We start from the raw sequence: 13739 nt of genomic DNA, 5'->3' as shown, positions 1-13739 counted from the left end.
TGCACATCGCCTTGGCGCCACAAGACAGGCAATGGTACTTTCCTGCCTCTGCATCTGTACGAGCTTAGATCTCATTTGGAAAGCGAATCGTCGAATGGTGGGTGTAAATCAGCGTCATTCATTCACTCCGATGTCTCATGCTGCTGCGGAGCGCAGAGAATAACAGCTGGGCACGGGAGAGTTGGGCCGAAGGGCCTGCTCCTCTGCTGGAGCAATCTGTCAGCACAACTGCCTGCCGGCCAGCACCGCCACCCCTGGTCTACATTAGCCTGCCAGAGAGGTGCAGCTGCGCCAGAAGTGGCTGGACCAAAGGACGCATCTTCTACAGAGTCATGCTCAGACCCAGTATGGCGATCGAATCCACCACCTTGCTCGCGGGAAGCAGCTGCCGCCTTTGGTGATGGCGTCTCAGGTGGCAAAGGCAGAGCCAAAGCTGAGAATGGGCGCTGTTGGCAAGCGCAGGACACAGCGCAAGCAAACTTGTGCCCTTGCATCTGCTTGCCTGCCTGCCTGTCTGAGAGTGAGAGCCGGCAGAAGCACACTGCCGAAGCGCGGCTGTCAGGTCGAGGTGATGAAGCATGCTGCTAAGCGAGCCGGTAGCCGAGCAGAAGCAGATTCTTGTGCCTTGACAGCAGAGTGCTGGCGTTTGCAGGCTGAGTGGCAAACGGAGAGCGCAGAGTGTATGACTGAGAGGGAGAGAGAGAGAGAAAAAGAAAAGGACAGCACCTCCTGGTGGGGCAGCTGGGCAGAGGAGCAAAAGCCTACGGCACCTGGTATTCCCAGGCGGTCTCCCATCCAAGTACTAACCAGGCCTGAGCCTGCTTAGCTTCCGAGATCAGACGAGATCGGGCGTTTTCAGGCTAGTATGGCCGTAGGCACCACTGCACCGCTCCTCTCCGCACTTGAGCGGCATGCAGCCACTCTCAGCTTGCTCCCACGCTGCTCCTCCTCTCTTACAGTCCTCTGCCTTCGCCCCTTCACTCACACCCTACACTCTCCCCTCCCGTTTTCACCTCTCCTCTCTCACCCGTCCTCCTCACCATTCACTGGCCACTCCGCTGCTTGCTGTTCACAACAGCAACGACTGAAGTGTCTGCGCTACAGCACACACACACTGCTGCGGTAAGGGACAGTAGATAGTGACATGTTAAAGATGCTCCCCATGGCTTTCGGAGTGGCAGGTAGTACCCGACCAACCAATCTGACAAATTTATCGAGGAGGTGAACAGGAATGCTCGTGAGGGTGAGAAGGTTGCCATTGTAGACCTGGACTCGAGCCAGGCTTTTGAAAAGGTCCTACCTGGGAGGCAGTTCAAGGATATTCTGTCGCTTGATGATGCATTCAGCACGGGGTCCTAAGTTGGATAGTACATCACCTTCGAGGGAGAAGACAGGCAATGGTAGTTTCGTGGCTCTGAGTCAATACGTGATGGCGTTTAGAAGAACGAGGGTCGATCTCATTGAAAGCTATCAAATATTGAAAGGCCGAGATAGAATGGATGTGGTGAGGATGTTTCCTATCGTAGTGGTGTCTAGCACCAAGGGCACAGCTTCAGAGTGTCATGGTCCGGATCGGGGTCCCTTTAAATCTAGCTTGTTTATGTTACGATCCGGACCGTTGATTCTCTGTTTTCCTGTGTCCCTCAACTTTGGTTATTAGAGGCAACTAACGCTCGGCTGAACCGGTAGTTTATAGTCTCCAACTTTCAGCCGTTTGGCGTGGGAGCGTCTGCAAAGTCACCAAGGTACAGCGTGCCAATGTCATCTGGCCCGAGCAAGCCTAGTCTCCGCCTGAAGCGAGTGCCGGTAATTCGCCTTTCCTCACCGGAGCAACCCTGTCAAGTTACCCAGCTAAAGCAAGCCTGCAAAGTTTCCTCACCGAGGTGGGTCCGTCAATTAACCCGCCGGAGGGAATCAAGAACCGCTGTCTACTGTTCCCGGGCCAGGTCGAGAGCTCACCACTACCCGAGGCTCCAAGTCAAGTCCTGGCTCCGGCAGCATTCAAGTTCTATGTGAAGTCCTGGTCCTGGCGGCTTCCCAGTTCTGAGTCAAGTCCTGGCCCTGGCGGTCAGTAATTCCCATCCTACCCCCTTGTCTGAATCCCTTTTCTGCCCCTCTCGCCTCTAGCCCTCGTCTGCAGCCCCCGCCTGCACTTCGGTCTAGTTCCATCGCCAGAGCTAGACGGGTACTGTCTGGTGTTCATTCATGTTGGTCTTGTCTTGTCTTGTCCTCGCCTCCATGGGGTAAGTTAGGCCGTCTTGCCGTTGCTCCATGGGGGGTCATGTCTTGTCGTGTCTTGTCCTCGCATCCGTGGGGTAAGTCAGGCCGTCTTGCCGTTGCCCCGTGGAGGGTCATGAGTCCTGGCCCTATGTCCTGTACGCTATGTCCCAGCCTGGTTGTAGTCCCCAGTCCTAGTCCAGTTCGCTACTCCTGCTCCTGCCTAGCTCTCCTGATATCAAACAATAAACTAAATCTAAGTAACCTCACAAGATGTGTCTTGCATTTGGGTCCACCCTTGCTCCCAATGCCCCCTGCCAATATGACACGAGGACGATTAGCTCAGTTGGTCAGAGCGTGGTGCTAATAACGCCAAGGTTGTGGGTTCGATCCCCATACTGTCCACGCGTTCCCTTTAGGTGGCAGTTGATCTCACGCAAGCGGGGTACTGACTGTAGGAAAGGGTTTGTGAATGCCTTTGTACGTCCACTATCCTTTCGTGTGCAATGCAGTACCCTGCCATTTTTCAGCCCATTTTTCCAGCTGGATCAAATTCCGGTGTAAGCTTTGATAGGCTTCCTCGCCATCTACTCCGCCTCCAATCTTGTTGTCATTTGCAAATATCCTGATGCAGATTACCACATTGTCACACAAATTGTTGATTGAGGTGACAAACAACATTAGCCTCAGCACCTTTCCCTGTGGCACACCACTAGTCATACACCTCTAGTCAGACAGGCGACCATTTTCTCCCATTCTCTGGCTGCCTCAGAAAGCGAATGTCAAATTTAATTTGTGGCCTCATCAAAAAGTGCCAAATGAGTGAACGTTCTTGATAGGTCTCTCCCCCCACCCATTGTGTGACTGGTCTGCCACAGTTTTGTTCTAACCGTCCTTATCCACCTCTAAGAGGACGGTAACCTTGTGGTTTGGAGGTTCAGATACCTCAATGACTTAGATAGTTCTGGCTGACTGGAGTCAGGGCTTTCTGCTTTGACTTTTGATCAGGACATCCATGCCAAAACAGGCCAGTTTTCACCAGGTTTTGGGGGTTTAGCTCAGGGCTAGCAACCCTCCCTGGTGAAACTAAATTGTTATGAAAACAGTACTGAAGAATCATTCTACATCAGAGTGCAGCGGTATTTCCTGAGTCTCCACCAGGAATGCATGACTGATAGTAGTGAAACGACTATTGACACGATGAAGGAAGCCCCGAGAACCGCCAGAGCTGGGGAGCCTTTACTGCTGCCCTAGACGCCATGGGCGTACTGTAACGGGCAGAAACTAAGCAGTCTGTATACAAGGTGCTGACTCTGAGCTCTGCATTCACCTTTACCTCGCTGTGCTTCTTAACCAAGTAGGCGACCAAACGAGCCTTTTGTGATTCTGAGGCTTGGCAGGATTACAGCCAACAGAGGACGCTGGTGCCCGCGAGTGACGTGGGTAGGAAGTGACGTGTGTTCTCCGGACGAGTGTACCTTTGCCGGTTGCACGTGTCGGCGGGTCGTTAACGGTGCTCCGCTATGACGCAGACAGATGGGGTCACGTGAGTGTCTTTTCCCTGCCGTGGCCGTCGCGCGCTCATTTCGGTGCCGCCGGCCGCTCCCCTCCCCCCCGCTCCCCGGTGGGAGACGCGCCCTTCTTCCTGCCGCTTGTGTCCGAGCCGCCTCAGCGTGGCCTCGGTAGCTGGTGGGCAGGGTGCGGGGTCATCCTCCTCCGATATTCCGGGACTCTGAGTTCATCTGAGGACTTCACCTTGCACGGCGCGAAAACGGGTTCTTCGGCCTAGCATGCCCACGCCGACCGTTTGTCCCCTCTGCTTTAATTCCGTCTTCACGTGTGAAGTTCCTACTCTCCTGTGCTTTGCTTATTTAGCTTGTTACCTAAATGTCTCTTGAACATCGTGATTGTCTCGGCCCCCAGCTCCCTTCTCTGACAGTGAGTTCCCGGTATCAGCTATTCTCGGTGTGAAAAAATATTCTCCTTTTAGATCTCTTGAGAATATTTTCCTGTCATATTTCCCTTTAATCTGCGCCCTTTACCCCTGAACCGGGAATGCAGTGAAAGCATCAGCCATTGCCTTCTGCACCATCACCGACCTCATCACTCTGGATATCTCCCACCTACAGCCTCCCATCTTAGTTTCCCTCCCCCTTACTGCCTGTTGCTACCTCTGATTGAAAATCCATAAACTTAACTGCTCCTGTAGGCCCATTGTTTCTGCCTACTCCTGCCCTACTGAACTTGTGTCTGCCTGTCTCAACTTTGTTTTGGATTGGAGGTCTGGTTCAGTCCCTAACTATATGTATCTGCAACACTTCAGATGATCTTAATCACTGCAACAACCCTCATTTCCCTGGCCTGAATTATCTTATTTTTCACTATGGAGGGGGTCCATTCCTCGGCCCTTCCATACCCATCGGAGGCCTTAAGCCTCTTTGCTTTCTTGATAATGGACTCAACTAACCTCTTTCCACTGCCATCCTCCTCCGACTGGCAGAACTGGGATAGATCACATTAGGCTTTATCAACTCTTCTTCCCACGACCAACAGCATCTCCCCTTCCTTCATGCTCCACTCCTGATTTTCCACAGATTCCTCCCTGAATACACTGTCTTTCACGACCTCCTTGGTGAATACAAATGAGAAGTGTTCATTTAGGACCTTGTCCACATTTCCTTGCTGCACACATTGATTATATTATCCCTTTGGAGCCTCATCCTGTTCCTGGTGTAATTATGGAATGTCGGGATTCACTTTCATCTTACAGCCCACCCATGCTTCCTAACCTGTCTCTGCTCTCCCCACTTTCTGCATAGCCACTATGCTTCCTGCTCTTGCCAATTTAGTTTCAACCATCCTACCACACCTCCTAGCAAGGATACGTGGAAGGCCCGCTTCAGCAGTAGGTGCAATGTTCCCCTTGTGCAGGGTCTACCTACATCAGGGGCTATCCCAACTTTCTGAGCATCTGAAGCCCTCACTTCTATACCAGCTCTCTAGCCATTATTCATTTGTTTGTCTCTCCTATGATTTCTACCTTCACTCACATGTGGCAGAGATTGCGGTCCTGAGATTATGTCACTGGAGCTGTTACTGTTTGATATTTTGTCCCAAATCACTTTGCAGGACTTTATCCCTCTTTCTAGGGGAGGGAATGTTGACTCAAACCATGAGAGGCCTGCATCGGGCATTTTCATGCCTTACAAGGCGCCTCTTTCTACCTATGTCATTAATACCAATTTGTATCATGATCTCTGGCTATTCCCTCCCCTATCAAAATATTCTATACTCTTTTTAAGACATCCCTGACCTGGCACCAGGGACAGGGTCTCTTTCAGCCACAGTAATGCCTTCCTGTTCTCATCATTGGATAATGCCCCACAACTCTTACTGTGCATGAGAGGCAACTGGCAACACAAATCTGTCTGCTCTGCGGATGTGACTAGGAGAGGTAATGAGAGAATTAATGGAGTATTTGAAATTTTTTGGAAGGCTAGGTTACATTCAACGAAGTTAGAGAACGAGGATCATGGGTAATAGACATTGATTGAAAATTCATTAGCAAAGTGAAGAGTGGGAATAAAGGAATGTTTCTAAGGTTGGCTATCTGTGATCAGTTGCGAAATGTATGGATTGGTGGTTATATCCCAGCTATTGGCTATCTCTTTCAATGGCATTGGAATGGGTTTGTTGTATGTTTCAATGTACAGTGAAAGCTTGTCTTTCTAACTTCATATGGATGAAATCATTACGTCACATATTGAGGGAATACAAGGTAAAACAATAGCAGAATGCAGTGATTTTGGATCAGGGAAACAAATATTTTATTTGCAAATGATTTGATAATAGAAAACCAGGCATGGTTGTGATCACTGAGGACAACACAAGTGTATATAGACACGCGTAAGGAAATCCTAGTGGAGAGGGTCCAGAGGAGGTTCACAAGGATGATTCCAGGAATAAAAAGGTTATCATATGAGGAATGTTTGATGGCTGTAGGTCTGTGCTCACTGGAACTCAGAAGGATGAGGGGGGATCTCATTGACACCTTTCGAACATTGAAAGGCCGAGACAGAGTAGATGTGGAAAGCATGTTTTCCATGGTGGGAGAGTCTAGGACAAGAGGGCACAGCCTCAGGATAGAGGGCCGCCCTTTCAAAACAGAGATGCGGAGACATTTCTGTAGCCAGAGGGTGGTGAATTTGTGGAATTTGTTGCCATGTGCAGCTGTGGAGGCCAGGTTGTTGGGTGTAGTTAAGGCAGAGATTGGTAGGTTCCTAATTGGACATGGCATCAAAGGTTACGGGAAGAAGGCTGGGAACTGGGGTTGAGGAGTAAAAAAAAGGATCAGCCGTGATTGAATGGTGGAGCAGACTCGATGGGCCAGATGGCCTAATTCTGCTCCAATGTCTTATGGTCTTATGTTTTGGAAGACACTCATTATTACCAGGAAGAGGTATTTGCAGCCTTACAGCTTATGAGGGTGGATAAATCCCCAGGTCCGGACAGTGTGCGACCTCGGACTTTTGGGAGGTTAAAGAGAAAACTGTGTCTGTGGAGGCCCTTATGGAGATATTTGTTTCATTGTTCTTGAAGACTGGAAAGTGGCTAATGTTGTTCTGTTGTTTAAAAAGGACAAGCCAGGGAGCTATAGGCTGGTTGGCCTGATATCAAAGTTCAGAATAAATTTATTAACAAAATACATATTGTTTGATTGTTTGTGGTTTTTGTATTGCTATATTTATGCTCTATTCTTGGTGCAGCTGTAACGAAACACAATTTCCCTCGGGATCAATAAAGTCTATCTATCTATCTATCTATCTATCTATATGTCACCATGTACAACCCTCTCATTTTGTTGTGGGCATACATAGTAAATCCAAGAAACACAATGGAATCAATGAAAGTGCAACTAACAGGATGGACAAAGCACCAATGTGCAAGTCAACAAACTGCAAATACTAAATAAATAGATAAGATAGCAATAAATATCGAGAACATGAGAAGAGTCCTTGAAATAGGTTGTGGGAACAGTTCAATGATGGGGCAAGTGAAGTTGATTGAACTTACCTCTTTTGGTTCAAGAGCCTGATGGGGACCCAAACCATCCCAACCACGATCTATTCCAGCCGCTACCACCCGGGAAACGGTACTGCAGCATAAAAGCCAGGACCAATAGGCTCCGGGACAGTTTCTTCCACCAGGCCATCAGACTGATGAACTCACACTGATTTGAGTGTATTCTATATTACATTGACTGTTCTATTTATTATAAATTACTGTGATTACACATTTAGATGGAGATGTAAAGATTTTTACTCCCTCATGTATGTGAAGGATGTAAGAAATGAAGTCAATTCAATTGGTGTTTCCATGCCAGGTCGTGATGCAACCTGTTTATATAATCTCCACTGCCAATATAAAGAAGTTTGTCAAAGTTTTAGGTGTTATGCTGGATCTCCATAACCTTCTAAGGACGTAGAGGTGCTACAGTGTTTTCTTTGTAATGGCACTGTGCCCAGGACAGATCCTGTGAAATGATAACACCGAAGAATTTAACGTTGCTGACCCTCTCCACCTCTGGTCCCCTATGAGAATGGCTCGTGAACCTTCAGTTTCCTTCTCGATAATCAATTCCTTGGTTTACTGACAATGAGAGACTGTTGTTGTGGCACCACTCAGCCAAATTTTTAATCTCCCTCCTATATTCTGATTCATCACTGCATAGAACATAGAATAGTACAGCACAGCACAGTACAGGCCCTTCGGCCCACAATGTTGTGCTGACCCTCAAACCCTGCCTCCTATATAACCAACTTAGATTCCTCCATATAATGTAACCCCACTTTTTGGCTAATGTAACCCCACTTTTTAAAAAAGGAGGGAGAGAGAAACCGGGGAATTATAGGCCGGTTAGCCTAACGTCGGTGGTGGGGAAACTGCTGGAGTCAGTTATCAAGGATGTGATAACAGCACATTTGGAAAGCGGTGAAATGATTGGACAAAGTCAGCATGGATTTGTGAAAGGAAAATCATGTCTGATGAATCTCATAGAATTTTTTGAGGATGTAACTAGTAGAGTGGATAGGGGAGAACCAGTGGATGTGGTATATTTGGATTTTCAAAAGGCTTTTGACAAGGTCCCACACAGGAGATTAGTGTGCAAACTTAAAGCACACGGTATTGGGGGTAAGGTATTGGTGTGGGTGGAGAATTGGTTAGCAGACAGGAAGCAAAGAGTGGGAATAAACGGGACCTTTTCAGAATGGCAGGCGGTGACTAGTGGGGTACCGCAAGGCTCAGTGCTGGGACCCCAGTTGTTTACAATATATATTAATGACTTGGATGAGGGAATTAAATGCAGCATCTCCAAGTTTGTGGATGACACGAAGCTGGGTGGCAGTGTTAGCAGTGAGGAGGATGCTAAGAGGATGCAGGGTGACTTGGATAGGTTGGGTGAGTGGGCAAACTCATGGCAGATGCAATTTAATGTGGATAAATGTGAAGTTATCCACTTTGATGGCAAAAATAGGAAAACAGATTATTATCTGAATGGTGGCCGATTAGGAAAAGGGGAGGTGCAACGAGACCTGGGTGTCATTATACACCAGTCATTGAAAGTGGGCATGCAGGTACAGCAGGCGGTGAAAAAGGCGAACGGTATGCTGGCATTTATAGCGAGAGGATTCGAGTACAGGAGCAGGGAGGTACTACTGCAGTTGTACGAGGCCTTGGTGAGACCACACCTGGAGTATTGTGTGCAGTTTTGGTCCCCTAATCTGAGGAAAGACATCTTTGCCATAGAGGGAGTACAAAGAAGGTTCACCAGATTGATTCCTGGGATGGCAGGTCTTTCATATGAAGAAAGACTGGATGAACTGGGCTTGTACTCGTTGGAATTTAGAAGATTGAGGGGGGATCTGATTGAAACATATAAGATCCTAAAGGGATTGGACAGGCTAGATGCGGGAAGATTGTTCCCGATGTTGGGGAGGTCCAGAACGAGGGGTCACAGTTTGAGGATAGGGGGAAGCCTTTTAGGACCGAGATTAGGAAAAACTTCTTCACACAGAGAGTGGTGAATCTGTGGAATTCTCTGCCACAGCAAACTGTTGAGGCCAGTTCATTAGCTATGTTTAAAAGGAAGTTAGATATGGCCCTTGTGGCTACAGGGGTCAGGGGGTATGGAGGGAAGGCTGGGTTCTGAGTTGGATGATCAGCCATGATCATAATAAATGGCGGTGCAGGCTCGAAGGGCCGAATGGCCTACTCCTGCACCTATTTTCTATGTTTCTATGTTTCTATGTTTCTATACCTGTCTAGTAGTCTCTTAAACTTTACTAGTGTATCTGCCTCCACCACTGACTCAGGCAGTGCATTCCACGCACCAACCACTCTCTGAGTAAAAAACCTTCCTCTAATATCCCCCTTGAACTTCCCACCCCTTACCTTAAAGCCATGTCCTCTTGTATTGAGCAGTGGTGCCCTGGGGAAGAGGCATTGGCTATCCACTCTTATCTATTCCTCTTAATATCTTGTATACCTCTATCATGTCTCCTCTCATCCTCCTCCTCTCCAAAGAGTAAACCCCTATCTCCCTTAATCTCTGATCATAATGCATACTCTCTAAACCAGGCAGCGTCCTGGTAAATCTCCTCTGTACCCTTTCCAATGCTTCCACATTCTTCCTATAGTGAGGCGACCAGAACTGGACACAGTACTCCAAGTGTGGCCTAACCAGACTTTTATAGAGCTGCATCATTACATCGCGACTCTTAAACTCTATCCCTCGACTTATGAAAGCTAACACCCCATAAGCTTTCTTAACTCCCTATCCACCTGTGAGGCAACTTTCAGGGATCTGTGGACATGTACCCCCAGATCCCTCTGCTCCTCCACGCTACCAAGTATCCTGCCATTTACTTTGTACTCTGCCTTGGGGTTTGTCCTTCCAAAGTGTACCACCTCACACTTCTCAGGGTTGAACTCCATCTGCCACTTCTCAGCCCACTTCTGCATCCTATCAATGTCTCTCTGATTTGGCCAACAGCAGTGGTGTCATCAGCAAATTTAAAATTGGCATTGGAACTGTGCTTAGTCTCACAGTTATAAGTATAAAGTGAGTAGAGCAGGGAGCTAAGCACACAGCCTTGTGGTTGCCTGTGCTGATGGAGATTGTGGAGGAGGTGTATTTACCAATCCCAACTGGAATCCAATCTGAATTCAAAATTGGCTCAGAGGTAGAAAGTGGACGGTGCTGGTTGTTGAAGGCTGTTTCCTGACACGAAGTGGCCTGCCACCACAGGGGTCAGTATTGGGACTCTTTTGCTCCTCCAGAACACGGTGCACCAACAAAACATATGGTTCAAGTTTAAGTTCAATTATCATACAAGAATACCGATGAGTACAGCCAAACAAAGCAGCATCCTTCTGGGGCCAAGTGCAAAACACGGTATCAACAGTCATACACTGCACAAGGCACATATAAGATAGTAAACATACAGTCACGCAAAACAAAATATTGCCCAAGCCCCTGAGTAATATGTCCTGTAAACTGCTGTGCTTGTGTGTTATCAGCAAGAACATGCAGTTCTCAGCAGTCCGCAGACAAACATACGCACTCGTGCACACAATCCATCTTGTTATTCCACCGATCGAGCATCGGATGGCAGTACCGATAGGAGGGGCTAGCCCCCAACCCAGCGTGGGTGCAGTGCTGCTCCGCCTCTGGCTTCTTCTCTCCGAGGCTGCTGCAACAGGCAAGCCTGCAGCTTGAGGCCTAGTCCTTGCTCAACCGAGGCCACACATCTCCCCTCTACCGTGTTTCTCGCCAATAAACAAGGGAAACGGACTTGCAGCAAATTGCATTCCCTATGTCTAACAGGGTCTTGTGATCTTAAGAGCAATGCCCAAGACAATCGCTCACTCTTGCACTGCACACCACCTTCACGCACCAACTCCAATGCCTTCCTGCAGCAGACAGTAACATAGTCCGCACCAAGTCCAGTGCCTCTGCCAATGAACGAACAACTCGCTGGTGGGGTAGGTCTGCAGTATTTGAAGTTCTTAATATCCAGCATCGTGTCACAATTGTAAAAAATACATTTTTGAAAAAAACAAGAACAAAAACACCTTTGATTGGCTCCTGAGAGACCACTACGTACGACCGCACTGCCATCTTACCGGATTGATACCACACACAACACAGAAAACAAAATATTACCATAAACAAGTTAACAAAATATAATTTGAAGTGCGCAGCACAGGTAAACAGTAAACAGTCCAATAAATAGCAAGCAGCTCGCTGTTCTGTTGATGAGACCTGAGTGGTGGCAGGGTATTCATTAGTCTCACAGCCTGAGGGAAGAAGTTGTTAACCAGTCTCGCAGCCCTAGTCCTGATGTTTCTGTACCTCCTTCCTGACAGTAGTGGGTCAGAGAGATCCAAGGGATCCTCAACAATGCTTTGTATACAACGCTCCTGGTAAATGTCACAAATAGGGGGAACAAGACCCTGGTGATACTCTTGGTGGTTTTTACTATCGTCTGTAGGATCCTGTGGTCCAGTGCCTTGCAGCTTCTGTACCACACAATGACATAGCCAGGCAGGACACTCCATGGTGCTCCTGTGGAAAGTTCTTAGAATGAGGGTGGAGAGCCTTACACACCTCAATCTCCTCAGAAAGTGCAGACGCTGCTGTGCCCTCTTGTCTAATGAGGAGTTATTCTAGGTCCAGGTTAGATCACCTGATAAATGCACAGCAAAGAATTAATGTGCAATGGAGAGTCATTGACCTGTGCCTTCCTGAAGTCCATAGTCATCTCTTGTCCACACTGAGAGTCAGGTGGTTGTTCTCACACCATTTGACAAAGTTTGCAGAGGAAATTAAATTAGGAGGTGTGTTTGATAGTGAGGAAGGTTATCATAGACTACATGGGGATCTTAATCAGTGATCAGTGGGGAAGTGGGCTGAGAAGTGGCAAATGGATTTCCATAAAAATAAGTGTGAGATGATGGATTTTGGTAAGTCAAACCAGCGTAGGACTTAGACCATGAATGGTTGGGCACTTTGGAGTGTAATGGAACAGAAGGACTTCGGTGTGCAAGTGCATAATTCATTGACAGCAGCCATCACAGGTACACTATGTAGTAAAAATGACATTTAGCAAGCTGGCCTCAATCAGGGCATTGATTTTAGGAGTTGGGACGTTATGTTGTAGTTGTAAAAGTTGGTGAGGTTGCATTTGGAGCACTATGTACAGTTGTTGTCATTCTGTTATAGAAAAGATTTGGTTAAACTGGAAAAAGTGCCGGAAAGAATTGTGAGATTGCCAGGACTAGGGGGACTGAATTAAAGGGAGAGGTTGTCTTTATTCCTTCAAATGTAGGAGAATGAGGGGTGACCTTGTAGAAATGATTAAAATTATGGGAAGTATATATAAAATGCATTGTAACAGTCTTTTCTGCTGAATAGGGGAGAACAAAACTAGGGGGCATAGGTTAATGATGAGAAAGGAATGATTCAAAGGGAAATTGAAGGGTAACCTTTATATGCCATGGTGATTAGCAAATGGAACGATCTGTCAGAAGAGGTGGTTTAGGTAGGTACAATATTGACATTTAAGGAGCACTTGGAAAGGTACAAGAAGTGGCAGGGCTTAGAGGAATGTGGGCCGAATGCAGGAAATTGGGACTAACTGGGTCAGGATGGTTGCTGTAAGACTCTATGCTACATAAGTGAATGAGGATGTGGCACAAGATGCAGAAGGCAAGAAAGCAGACTTTTAAAATCGTGGAAGAACTGTAATCCATTTGTTATTTCTGACAAGTCAATGCAATTAAATGTAATAATTTATTGTTTCCTTAATGTTTCTCAACTGAAGAAAGCCCAAGACCAAACGGGCGAAGAGGTTTCTTGAGAAGAGAGATCCCAAAATCGTTGAGAATAACAAGAATGCCATGCTTATAAAAGGAGGAAATACCAGTGAAACTGTGACTCAGGCTTTGAAAGATATTGTGAGTACATAGTGGAATAGCCTTTGTGTATATCTAAGTTATTATCTATAATTATTCTCTGACTTTACCAAGGTGACAAAATTGCTTTAATTTATTTTAAGAACTAAAATATTCATTTCCATTTTACATTATAAAATTTGGTGTTTTGGTTCATTTTTGCCCATTTCGAAATGCCTTTGGGATGAGGGGGTAAGACATTGTCCCGAACTGCTGCAGTACTTCTTTTGGGATAAGGTAGGGAGGTCCAGAATTGAGATGTAGTAATGATGAGTGAGTGGTGACTTATTTCTAAATCAGGATCATCAGTGGCTTGGATGAGAGCCAGTAGGCACTGGCTTTCCACGGTGGTAGAGATCATGAGTTTGGGAGATGATGTCAGTTAGGCTTGGCAAGTAACAAGTTTGTTTTGTGGATAAATCATAATGTAGGTTTAGTGCTTCAGTAACCGTTCGGGATCTGTTTTGTTTTGGATGGTGTTGGTTTTCCTGTGTGTTGTTAGATCT

At 47.0% G+C, this 13739-nt stretch overlaps 1 protein-coding gene and 2 non-coding genes across 4 annotated transcripts in view; 2 read left to right on the top strand and 1 right to left on the bottom strand.

The window, feature by feature from the left end:
- Window positions 1-758: 758 nt before the first annotated feature.
- LOC134343112 (5S ribosomal RNA) lies at window positions 759-877 on the bottom strand. The gene has a single exon (XR_010017157.1). It is a non-coding gene; the product is annotated as a 5S ribosomal RNA (ribosomal RNA).
- Window positions 878-1722: 845 nt separating this feature from the next.
- The window catches only part of rpf2 (ribosome production factor 2 homolog), a 35605-nt gene continuing 23588 nt past the window's right edge, over window positions 1723-13739 (top strand). Inside the window, exons 1-2 of one of the 2 annotated variants that reach the window (XM_063072958.1) lie at window positions 1723-1883; window positions 13104-13236. In XM_063072958.1, the coding sequence (XP_062929028.1) occupies window positions 1759-1883; window positions 13104-13236 (258 nt within the window). In that variant the 5' untranslated portion in view covers window positions 1723-1758. Of the gene's footprint in view, window positions 1884-3634; window positions 3764-13103; window positions 13237-13739 lie in introns of those variants that run through there. The other variant, XM_063072965.1, reaches the window with a different exon arrangement.
- trnai-aau (transfer RNA isoleucine (anticodon AAU)) lies at window positions 2549-2622 on the top strand. Its single transcript has one exon. It is a non-coding gene; the product is annotated as a tRNA-Ile (tRNA).

The sequence above is a fragment of the Mobula hypostoma genome, chromosome 2 (assembly GCF_963921235.1).
Source record: "Mobula hypostoma chromosome 2, sMobHyp1.1, whole genome shotgun sequence".
Taxonomy (NCBI): Eukaryota; Metazoa; Chordata; class Chondrichthyes; order Myliobatiformes; family Myliobatidae; genus Mobula; species Mobula hypostoma.
This window is presented reverse-complemented; position numbering and strand designations above follow the sequence as displayed.